A 12742-nucleotide genomic window follows, 5' to 3' on the forward strand; every position below is an offset into this window, starting at 1 on the left:
ACATACAGCCCTAATTCCAACCCCCAAACCAGTGAAAACTAACATTATATTACACATATTCAGAAGACAGTCTATTCAGAGCACCTCCCACATCATCAAATGTAGGTGCTAATCCAAACAATTTTTAAAAACTCTCAAACCTCTAATTGCTTGCCAGGGCACAAAGTTAAACAGAAAGACACAACCATTCTCATGGTAAGAACTCAAGCTTAGTCAAGTTTTTACTTTTACTTTCTATCCCAGTTGCTCTCTACAAAGGATTTTTAGTACAGATTACTCCTTTTAGTTTCTTTTGATGGGAATTTTATTGCAAGGGATTCAGTCTGATCCTAGGCATACATACTGGAGGCCATCTGCAGAACAGTTCTTCTAACTGGCTATCTAAAGAAGGGAGAAAACTGCATACACATACACGTTACAAATTTCAGATGTCAATTATTTTTACTTGCTGTAAATCTGCAGAAACATGACTTATTTTTATGATCAATTAGTCTAGATTAGATTTGAATAAGAAGTGCATGACTGTTTTGAGGGTAAGATGTATATAACAAACCTCCCAAATAAGCTGCTAACAGTGGATGACTAATATACATTGATTTGAATCACAAATATTTTGGTGTGATTAGCTCCTCTAACTGCTTCCAATTAAAGGTATTCCAACACTGTGAAAAAATGGTTCCAAGAATAGAAAAAGCGCTCTCTCTTTGACAAAGTCTCATTATTCACATGTTTCACCTGTGGCTGTGCAAGCAAGAGCAGTGATTACTCAGTTGCCTCATGCAGATTATCAAGATGAAGAAAGAACACACTAAACCCGGCCAGATTGCATCTTTTTTTTTTTTAATCAATTGTAACAAAGGTATGCGTGATAAAGAAAGGAAGGAAAAACAGTCTTAGCTCATCACCTGTCTTCTTACGATGCCAGGAAAAGCCTAGTGTTTCACAGAAAGAGCTAAATAATTGGCATTTGTACGACAAATCCTACAGAGAATATGAACCAGCCATTTGGACTGACCTGGATTCCTGCCCCTACATGCGATGGCTAGAAAGGAAGAAAGCATCACATTGCTCCTGGACAAAACTGACTGGTTACAGAGCTGAGGAAGAAGGTTGAAAATTCACCTGATAATCTAGGTTTGCTACACAGGTGTTAAATAGAGACCAGAATCCCAGATAAGACATGGAAGGTGAAAGGAAGCCTGTGAAATGACTTAAAATGGGTCAACAGGGTCAGAAATATGAGCCAAGCAGCATTCTTAGCAGAGCACAAATGAACAAAGGAAAAAAGCTGCAGCAGCCAAGGCCAGAAGATAAGAAGTTGAGGTAACCAAGGAATCAGATAAGAGGAGTTATGTGAGATTTTTTCAACACAGTGGGTGGTGAGATTCAGCAGTATGTTTCAGACATGTCAAAAAAGATTTGAAAGTGCCTTGAAATACATACTTTCAATAAAAGGGTCTTGTCAAAGCTGAAACCTCAGGTACACGTGTGAGTGCCTGGGAGAACAACGGTGCTGCCCAAGGCAAGCGAGAGTCTGTGTGCAGGGCAGGTTTATGGAGAAAGGTCAACAGCACAGTGCAGGATGGCTCGATACTCACCGAGGTGACACAAAGACCAACAAGATGAAATCAAAGGCAGCTGCTTGATTAACCTTTTCTTTTATTTTTTAAACAAAGATGGTAGTTAAAGCAATGCGCAAGTATGAAAGCATTTAAGTGATAGAAGGTAAAGGGAAGGGGTGGGAACAGAAGAGGAAGATGACAAAGCTGTGAAAGATTCAAAGGAGCAAAACCATTCATTATATGAGATAGTGGGATTTTGAAGAGCTGCCAGCGAACAAACAAACAAACAAAATTATGATGTGAAAGAACTACACAGACCAACAGATGGCCCTATTAAAATATAGCAAATGGCCAGGTACCTGAGCTTGGCTAAGCCCATCACTCCAGACAGCATCACACAAACACCAGGTTTGGCTCAGGAAGCAGCATCCACGCAGATCAAATGCCCTTCGCTTTTCAAGGGTTTGCAATAGTTGCTTCCTTCTAACAGCATTGTTCCTTTTACTGAGGTTCAGATTATGCCCTCAACAATAACAACTGACTAATCTGAAAGTGGTTACTCTGATAAGGATTAAAATAATTCTGTTAGATCACATAAAATAAGTACTCCCGTTAACAGCAGTGTACCTGTGTTCCTCGGTCCCTGATCTGCAATCAGCAGTATTGTGCTGGCAGCTTTCACAAGTAATGTGCTCAAAAGCCAAACAAAACCTAAATCCAATCCCTTCCAGTATAACCTCTACAGCAACAGGACTATCAAGTTAAAAACCACAACAACAAAACTGAAAAATATACTCAAAGGTAGTTTCTTGCAGATTCAGGATAGAAGTTGCCCCCAAAAGCTCCTTCAGTAACCAGCATTAGGTATTTCACTTTAGCTCCTGGGGTCTGAAACTCCACCTTGATTTTCTTGTGTGTTAAAACGTGACGGTGGCTACCACCTAGCTAACAACCCGTCTACACAAATGACCTGCAAGAGCTCCTTGGAAATAACTTCAGGCCTCAGAGAGGAAGAGCTTTTCAGAAACAATTGCTTCGCAGTCTCTGAATAGGTACTGGAACAATTGCTTCTAACACCAAAAGGCTGCTGCTATAAAACTAGTAAGAAACAGGGCAGATTAAAAATAAAAATCACAGAACAAACATGCAGCTGCAAGACTGTGACTCTACTGCTAGGCAGATAACAGACTTCAACCACAGACTGATCCTGAAGAAAGTAATTTTTTTTATACTTTTGTCTCTAGAAACAAATACCCAAAAGATATTTTTCCATTTTCTCCAGACTAAAAGTAGTTCATTTCTATAAAATAAATAAGCATAGAGTAGCAAGGTCCTACTTAATCCATAAGGATTTTACACAAATAGAAAAAATGATGAAAGGAAAATATTTTTATATGATTAAATCTAGGGGAATTTTTTTTTTGTTTGTTTGGGATTTCTTTTGAACACAAATTCCTTCCAACTCTCTAGGAAACCGAGTCTTCATAAAAATTGCCAATATTTTATTTTATAAGCTGTTAAGACTGAAACGGGAAAACCATTAAAGTGTTGGTTCTTAAGAATCAGTTCCTCTTTATTCATGCAAAGATCTGAAATAAAGCACTGCAGTCTACCAGAAGCATTTCTGTCTTTCTTATGAAAGATTTTAAACAAAGCATTACGAACAGGAACCACAGGTATTTTATGTCAGCAAATTGTAGTTCTGGTACACCACAAAGTCAAATTGATCTTTAAATTAGTACTTTGTGTTTGAAAAATCTTAATAATGCATCTTTTACAAAATAGAGTTCCCTTGATTAAAAAAAAAATCTCCAGCAATCAGGAATGAAAAATTAATCTAATACTGAGATTAACAACTCAAATTTGTTTTAAACACACAACTTCTGTCAAACTGCAAGAATACAGGCTACCTGAGAAATGCAAAGCTTTTCAGGTAGATCAATGTTACCAATAAGTATGCCCCCCCCCCCCCCCCAATAATATAACAAGATGGGGGGAGATTGCTGGTGGTAGGCACTGCAGCCAGCATGCTTTACAAATTTCAATTCAGTTGTTCTTAAAAATAGAAAACGTTTTTAGCCGTGTTTGATAATATAAATAATTAGTTGCAAAATCAGGTTAATATTTACACAGATTACAAATGTAAAGTATGAGTAGACTGAAATGTGAGGAACTGTTGCATGCATGCATTTCTTTGAAAAGCAAAACACTTGGCCTGCACAAAGGCAAACACTTTGATCCTCCTCTAAAAACGTTGTTTATTATAATATTCCTTTTAATTTTTTTCAACTAAGTTAAAAGTAACTCTATCTTCATAACTTCCATTACTGTAATTAGTTTGAACAGTATGCAGTAAAATTATGCATCCTCAGCTATGATATAACATTCAGCTGATTTACAAGCCAAAGTATAGAGATGGTGCAAAATGGCAAAGCCTGGGATAAATTTTTAATGACAGCCATATGATATGTATTAGATTTGATTTAAAATCAGATGAACAAAACAGACTACCCCCTTCTTATTACTAGTTTTATTTTTCTATTCATTTTAGTCAGCATAACAACCACCAGATTCATTGGCTCGTTCTGCTCTGCACAAATGACAGCTTACAGACGGTGTTGTTCTTTGCTTTGACATGCGAGAGAGAAAAAAAAATCCCCGAGGCTTGTGACAGTCCGACTGGGGATTGTAATCATCACACAAAGTTTAGTGATTCTGAGCAGGAAGTCAAGAATAAAGGACACATTGCTTTCTTCATCTGAAATAAATAGTTTAATTTTCAATTCAAGTTAACGGGAGATGATCTTTAAAACAGACTGTAAATGAATTTTTCTAATTCTCAGTTTAATAGGAATTGCCAGAAATATTGAAGCATTAGATCAAATGTAGGCTAAATTTATAAAAGAAAGAAAAAAAATGACACAGGCATCTATTCTGAAGAATGAAATATAATGAAGTAGAAAATCTGTCAATTGTGGTGCTAACATTTAAGGTTACCTGCCACATTCAGCTCTATGCATTCACTGTCTGAGGCTGAGGACAAATCTAGGAACTGTCATCTATTTGAAGTAACTTACAAAGCTAACTTACAACAAGTCTCCTATGTGTTATGAAGCTGAAATCTTGAAAAGCATGCATAATCTGGAAAAACAGACAAAAGATGGAAGCATGGAATAAAACAGCTTTATTTTAAAATGAAGCCACGGTTAAGTACACGAGTGGGAAAGCCTGTTAGCCCGTTTTAATTTTCTGCACTACGACATCAAAATGCAGCTCATTTCCTCTGATGCTGAAACCTTTTAAATGCATTAAGAAAACAAGCACAAAATAAACAACATTCACATTATTAGCAGAGACTGCACTAAACGCTAGCTCTTCGAGACAAAGCAGCAGCAGCAAACACTGAGTCGTTTCATTTTTCTGCTCGCTGCAATGGATCTTTAGCAAGCAGCTCGCTGTGAAGACGCCATTTTATCAAACCTGAAATGCAGCCAAAAGCTTAGGACGCCGCGCTGCTGCTCTCTCTCTGAAATGTTATGTAATAAATTGATTTAACAGAAGCAGATGCTATTTTCTCAGGGTTAGGGTTACTTTTTTTTTTTTTTTTCCTCCCCCTTTGGCTCTAAAAAGGGCTGATGGGTAATAAAATACCTGAAGAAAGGAGCCGCCCAACCATCCTAGGAGACGCTACATTGTGTGCAGAGCTGTTCCCGCTCCTGCATCTACGTTCTCCGGGGCTCTGTGCTTCAATATGTCGGCTGTGCACAGTGTGAGCCTCATCCTGTAGAGCTGCCAAGAAAATCTCTCCATGCAGCGAGCGCCCAGACAACCTGCGCGCCGGGCCGGGCCTCAGCGCCGCTGGCTCGGGCCGTGCCCTCGGCAGGCTCAGCCTCCCGGCCCCTCGCTCGGCTGCGGGGCCAGCTACCAGTCGAGCCGCAGTTCTAAGCTTTGATTATCTAATTGCAGCTGACACTAAACCGATCTTCCTTCCTCTTTAAATTCTCGCAACTGTCACAAAACATTTTCACTTCGGGACCCAGCTACAATTAGCGCCCCGGCCGCTTTTCTTCAGGTTTTGAAAGTCAGCCAAAAGCGCGGGCGCGTGGTGCTGAGGCGCTGCGCCGCTGCCTCCCGCCGCCATCCTCCTCCTCGCCATCCTCCTCCTCCTCCTCCTCACCACCCTCCTCCTCCTCCTCGCCATCTTCCTCCTCCTCCTCCTCCTCTCAGGCGCTGGGGAGCGGGCAGAGCTGCAGCGCTCAGAACAAGTCCCATATGTGTATTGGCCCGCTGCCAGACGCTTAATTACTTCCCTGCCTCTATCTCCAAGAGATCTAGGCAGCCAACAGGAGAGCATATTAATCAGGGCCTGGCTGTTTATAAACGTAGGCAGCAACTGCCCCAGACAACACCTCGCTCTGCCTCCTGCGCAAGGGGGAGATCTCCAAAGCCACCCGGAGACCTTCACCCCTCAAACACACCCTGAGCACAAGGGGGAACAGCCTCGCGCTGCCGGGCCCCACACAGCACCACAAATTATGCATGAGCACACGCGGGGAACTTTTATCAGGGTGCACACAAAGATCTCCAAGGATAATTTATACACAACCTTCCAGTACGTCTAGTACGCTCTTCACAACTACTTCCCCTCCTCATTTCCCTTCTCTTCCTCTGGTCTGTCCCAAATACATACTAATCACACAGCAAACGCAGCACGTTTTAAATGTGCTGTCTCAATTCTTGTCAGGTGTTCATCCCAGCAGCTTTCTCCCTTCGCGCGGGACCGTACGCAGCCGATGTCTCTTTAAAGGTTTGGCTGCGCTCTCCGAATCGCTGCCACTTCACCACCACGGCACAATCACTGCTGCTATTCTTGGCTCCAGAACTGTTCCACTGAAGTACTCCTGAAAATAGTTGGCTTCCCTCTGAAGACATTTGCTCCCCGCTTCTTTGCAATAGTGTCTGAATGCTGGATGGGTTCAAATCTCTTTTTAAAAACTAGAGACGCACAAAAATGAAATCTTCTGCTTGTTTTTGCTTCCATTCAGAGAACACTTCCACAGGTAATTGGGAACTAAGCTCAAGAGTCAATAACTTCAAAGGCCAACACATTGTTGTGGATCGTTATATTCCTTTTATACCAACTATAAGTGATGGAAATTTTCATTAGTTAAAATATGCCAAAAGTGGAAGAGAAGGCACGTTCCCACGGCCCTTGTAATTTTCTTAAAAATACAGTAAAAATTTTCTGAAATCTCCTTCAACTTATGGAGGAGGTGCTTATAGACAACATCTAATCAATGTGGCCGTGTTTGCTGGGCTGGGACACCCAGGGAGGCAACACAGGACCCCAGACAGCACTCCAGAGCCCACAACCAAGTCTGGGGGCAAAGTATTGCGGCTGCCCTTCCCTGCCCGCCCCATCTCCAACCACCTCTGCAGGGCACGTGTCCGATAAACCTGAAATCCCTATAGATTCCTGAAGACTAAAAAAGGGGATTTGAGAGGTTATGACCTCTCCCCTGACCTGATACGCACCAGGTGATATTCCCCAACCTACCAATGATGCCCTGTAACAACAGACTGCAGATTCCCGAAGTGTTCTATAGTTTTTGTACTCTTAAGCTTTTCCTAATACCTACCCTTCATCTTCCTTGCTGAAAATTAAGAAATAATATTTCTCATCTGATCCATCATAGGCATACAGCACGTCATTTTCTTTGTTGCAGCATTTAGGCATTGCTGTGTGTGTAACTCTATAGTTTTCTCTAGACTTAGCAGCTCCAGTTCTCTCAACTCTTTGCAGATCTTGTTCTCAAGACCTCTCCTCATTCCTGCTGTGTTCCTTTGGTCTCTCTCCAGATTGTTCACCTCCTTTTGACAGCACAGCACAGCACAGCACCCCAACCTGCACTCATCAGAGATATGCAGCACCTGTGCCTCGCAGAAAGCAGCACCGTCTGCATGCCTCAGCGTGCCCGTCTTCCTTCCAACAGCACAACCGTGTCACCACCTCCAGATCTACTTCTGCAGCATATTCCTCATGTAATTCTATTTCTGTACCTACTTGTTCTGGTCAAAATAAAGAACCTTTCCGTTTTCTTTGTTTCTTATTCAAGCAATTGCACGATTTTGTCACCACTATTCCATATGGTAAATGTCTTCCAGTTGCCTTGCAGTCTTCTCTAGTTTGGCATCATTCAACAACTTAACGAGGGCTGTTGTTTATAGCCAAATGACTGATGCAAATACTGAAGAATACAAATTTGCACAGTTGACTTCTATGACATATTCTCCCCTCCATTTCGCAATGCCTGTCACACTGCTCGGACAGGAACTGCTCTCCTTTGACACAATCTGCTCTCGGTAAATCCATGTTGGCTCTGCTCTTATTTCTTTACTAAATTCTAAACACATACATATAGCTGTTTTGATTATTTTTTCCTAGTATTGTTCTAGAGGGTTACACTGATGGATCTATAATTCCCCAGTTTCTCCTTTCCTGCTTTTTAAAATCAGTTGTTTTATTTTCTGTTTTGTAGCCTTCGAACGCTTAAAGAGTGCCATGGGGCCAATTGCTCCAACCATCCTCAGTGTATTCCACTATGAATTTCATCGGTTCCAGACAATTTGAACCATTTCCTTAAGTACTCTAACTTACTGTAGCCTTAAGTTTTAAGTCAGTCATCACTTTACAGATGAGGGAGAAGGCACTTAAAGTATTCTTGAGGCTATCCATCAATGGTTCTCCCTGTTGAACATCACACCAGCTCCCTTGGCCTGCCTGTTATTACTAATGGACTTAAGAAAATGTTTTGTTGCTTTGTTGTGTTTTGTGTTTTTTTTTTGTTTGTTTTTTTGTTTTTTTTTCCCTCTCTAGTACCTACGAACTTCCTTTATAGCCGCTTGTAGTATCATATCTGTTTCGTAAGCTGTATGAATTCACCTTTCCATCACTTTTCATGTTGCATTACTCTCTTTCTGCTCTTCCCACAAGGACCAGACTCCTATTTCCTTCTCATTTTGACCTTAGTTAGTTGCTTTCTACCTTTTCTCCTGCTACTGGGTATCTGCACAAGCTTTGTTAGAAAACTGCCATCTGCACATTCTAGAAACTTGCCAGATTCTTTGTTTCCTGATCTTTTTTTTTTTTTTTTTCCCAACAGACACCTGGGCAGTTTATTTATCTGGCTACCACTAAATCACAGCCTTCTATGGGAAAACTAGAGATAGGATACAGATCTACTGATTCCAAAGCAAATGCAGTGGCCTTTGATTCATGATGTTTTTGTACAGCCATACTCTTTGAAAATGAGGGCAGCAAAATATAAAGGCACCTCAGTTATTTATCCTTTTACAGATTTCTATTTTTCCTTCTCCCAGTGAAAAATTCTAATCACTGTCAAATAGATTTGAAGCAGCAGATTTATTTTTCATGCTCTGCTGCCTGATGTCAGATAACATACACAATACAGAAAAATTCATTCCAAAGATTAGTTTGCTGATGAGTTTTTACCATCATTTTTCATTCATAATGCCCATATTTATGCTACACTGAGGTTTCTACTTCTCTATCTACATTCAAAGCATTATATGGTTTTTTTTGAAAGTTTATATGTGAGACAAAAACCCTTACTAGCTGTGACTCACTTTCCACAGACTTTCCCATTACTGTATTTCAGAAAATATTAATCATTCGGGAGCAAATTCCAGACAGTACCTACTGGCTGGATCCCATTTCCATGTTAACTGTGTATTTTCTTCCTTGCATGATGTTTTTAAGCTTCCTTTTGTCTAAACATATACCTGACACGAGTGACCTTTGGCAACATTGTGTGATTTCCAGGGATACGCACCAGACTGTAGGCAATACTGAATGCTAAACCAAGCCCGGAGGAAAAAAAGCAAAATTAACAAAGGTGGTCACCACTTGTGCAACCTCCTGTGGTATCAGGACATCCTTTTAGAATGCTAATTTGATGAGACTATTAGCAAGAAGTTGAATAAAAAAAAAAAAAACTTGTAAATTCTGCATTTTGCAATGCATAACATCAAACTGGATCCCCCTAATAGGAAAACTTTTACATAACCGCGCTGCAGAAAACTTGTGAATAATGATGAGTTGCACAGGGAACTGCTCTGCAAGTTACTGCCAACACCCTGTCAAGTGATGTAAACATTGAAAGCTTTCAGTTTTATTGTAGATACGCATCGTGTATTTGCTATGCAGTTACCTTTCGCAGAAGTGAAGAAGAAATAGCCCATCCTTGTGTTTACAAAGAAACACCACCATTCTTTCATTTAAGATCAACAGCCAATATACAAAAAGGAACATCTTCAGGGTATTATTAAAATAAAAATGGAGGAAAGGATGACTGCTATATTAACATATTCATTCTACAACTGTTATTTGCTATAGAAAGTGGTTTGGTTTGGAAGGGACCTTCAAGACCACCTTGTTCTAACCCCCTGCCATGGGCAGGGCCCCCTCCCACAGCCCAGGCTGCCCCCAGCCCCATCCAGCCTGGCCTTGGGCCAGGGATGGGGCAGCCACAGCTCCTCTGGGCAGCCTGGACCAGTGCCTCACCACCCTCGAAGTAAAGAATTTCTTCCTTATATCTAATCTAAATCTACCCTCTTTTAATTTAAAGCCATTACTCCTCGTCCTATCACTACACTCCCTGGCAAAGTGTCCCTCCCCAGCTTTCCTGTAGTCCCTTTATATGTATCCTTTACAAAGGATCCAGAAAAAAATAATCAATTTTGAAAGTTCCTGGTTTTAATTCCATAACTTGCCAAGTAAAAGCAAAGTCACAGTAATGTTTTGCCAACAGAGACATTCTGCTAACAAAATTACACAATATTGTCCCATAGAGATAACATTCAGCTCATCATTTCCATCGAGGCAGTTTTCACATGTGCTTTGTCCATTAAAAAAAAAAATCAACCTGTTTGCCATGCCTCCAGGAAATCAAGCTAAATCTTATTTCAGACTCTTGAAATGAGACTTTATTTATATGCTTCAGAACTAATTACGCATATAACATGCCTTACCTGCAGTGATCAGAAAAGTTCTTTAAGCTAAACTGAGCAACTCTTTAAGCATGTTTAACTGTTTAGTTTGAAGGTCAGTATTGCTTTGCTAGATCTGATGAAAGAACTGCATGTCAAAGCTTATCTGTGTTGTCCAGCTATACTGACTGCTTTTCGAAGAGATATTGCCTCTCCCTAAAATGTTTTCCCAGATTTGACTTCACCACCTTACAAGACCACTCTATTAGAAGGAACTCTAAAGTAACCCACAGCTAGAGGATAGGATGTTACAGCAGGGAAGGATGGAAACAAGGATTGTCAGACATCATTTTAACAGTAAGGGTTCTTTTATCCTGCTTCCTCAGAATTTATCTGAAATAACGTGAATACACGCACATTTATAAGAAGATTTAACCTGCCACACGATGGCATCCAGCAGCTTCCAACTGCCCAGAACACTTATTTCAGCATGTACACACCATGCCAGAGGCGTCAATATGAGAACTGCAACTAAAAATATATTTTAAATATGAAATAAAACTTCCAGTTTCAGAAGGAAAAAAAAAAAATCAGCACAGAATTCGGCACCAGCCCACAATAGGAAAATAAATCTGTAACTGCTGTCAAATTCTCGTTTCCTCCAGAACAACAGATACAACAAATTAAAAGTGTAACTCTTCAGTTTCCACAATGCTGATGTGGTGTGTATCATTTTGTCTACTGCATGAATTACTTGCTTTTATTTCTTTTTAGAATTTGGAAATGTGTTACAGATCAGTTCCACAAAATACTCTCTTTGCCAATGCAAAAGAAGTGCAGAAGTTTCATCATAACTCCTAACTCCTGCAGGACATGCTACATTTCCTTTGAGTTGAGGGATATTGGTTTTACATTGCTGAATTGCAGAAAAGTGAAAGGTATCTTCAAGAAAACCTGATTACTTCTTTTTGATCTTTGTTCTTACAATCATCAAACACAGTGGTTGCCTGGAGACTCCTCTACAAACTTCGCAATTTGTACAGAAACAAAGGAGGATGCATTACTCATTATTTTTACTCTCCCGCGGTAGTTTCCAGCAGTTGCCTCGATTCTTGTAGATAACATGGCAAAAGGACCATTCCAGTAGTGCCCTACACCTCGATGAAGGAAGTTAACTGTTCACCACATATGTTGGAGTTAGTTGACCAAGTGGGGAGGGAAGAGAGAAACAGCACCACCTTTAAGTAAAAATAGCAAACTAGACTAGGTATCATAGTACTGCCCTTAAATTACAGAAACAGTTTAACTTCTCTGTAATCTGGAAAAGGATTACAGAAGTGGCATGTGAAGAGCCAGCTTTGTTGCTCAAGATAAGGTTCTGGAAGAATTACTAATCTACAGAAAATGCTCCTACAGAATATAGTTTCAGAGTAGTTAACAATGAATAAAGGAGTGTTTCCAAGGGTAAGATATCTAAAATACTTTGTGCGATTTGAAATATTTCAGTATCTTCTCTTAACAGTTTGCTTAGTTAATATTTTACAGATTACCTTAAAAGGGAAACAAAAAAATCACTACTCTCATCCACTTCACTGATATTTCTAAATGATAAACCTGACAAAGAATATATTAGTGGTCATTAATTCCCACTTCCCTTACATTGGCAGAACATCCTTTTTAATTCACAACGTTGCAGTTAAGAGTTCTGATAAGTGTTTTGGATAGGCCAAGGCAGTAGATAACGGAGACTGATGATAAGAGAATAAAGAGATAAAATAGGGCAATTTTCACAGTGAAGAGCCTGGCAGTGCCTCTCTAACAGCTTTCCCTATATCCAGATAGCTATAAATAGGTCCTGGAAAGAACGTGGTTGCATAATTTCAAGTTAACTCTGAAGGAATATGACCCTATAAAAAGAAAAGCTACAGACATGAATTTACATTAAGCATCTTCAGGATACAGGATGCTAGCTTACAACGATCCTGGCTCTTTGATTAATACCAGGCCATCCATCAGAAGACGGCTACTCTTGCTCAGCCTAAGTATAAAGGAGCCACACACGGAGCCCTGCTTGGACAGAATCCAGTGTGTGTCTAACAAGCTCTGCTCAGGCAATCAGGCGACCAGAGGGAGAAAGCCCGAAGCGACTGATGTTCTATTGACAGCCTCCA

The 12742-nt window shown here is 40.3% G+C and overlaps 1 protein-coding gene across 12 annotated transcripts in view; it reads right to left on the minus strand.

The window, feature by feature from the left end:
• Positions 1–12742, minus strand: part of TNRC6C (trinucleotide repeat containing adaptor 6C) — a 289499-nt gene that overhangs the window by 39790 nt on the left and 236967 nt on the right. Inside the window, exon 1 of one of the 12 annotated variants that reach the window (XM_068654968.1) lies at positions 5214–5708. The exons of the other annotated variants lie outside the window; for them this stretch is intronic. Within the exon in view, the coding sequence (XP_068511069.1) occupies positions 5214–5238 (25 nt within the window). The 5' untranslated portion in view covers positions 5239–5708. Of the gene's footprint in view, positions 1–5213; positions 5709–12742 lie in introns of those variants that run through there. 12 annotated transcript variants of the gene reach the window in all.

Source organism: Anas acuta, chromosome 18, assembly GCF_963932015.1.
Source record: "Anas acuta chromosome 18, bAnaAcu1.1, whole genome shotgun sequence".
NCBI classification, from domain to species: Eukaryota; Metazoa; Chordata; class Aves; order Anseriformes; family Anatidae; genus Anas; species Anas acuta.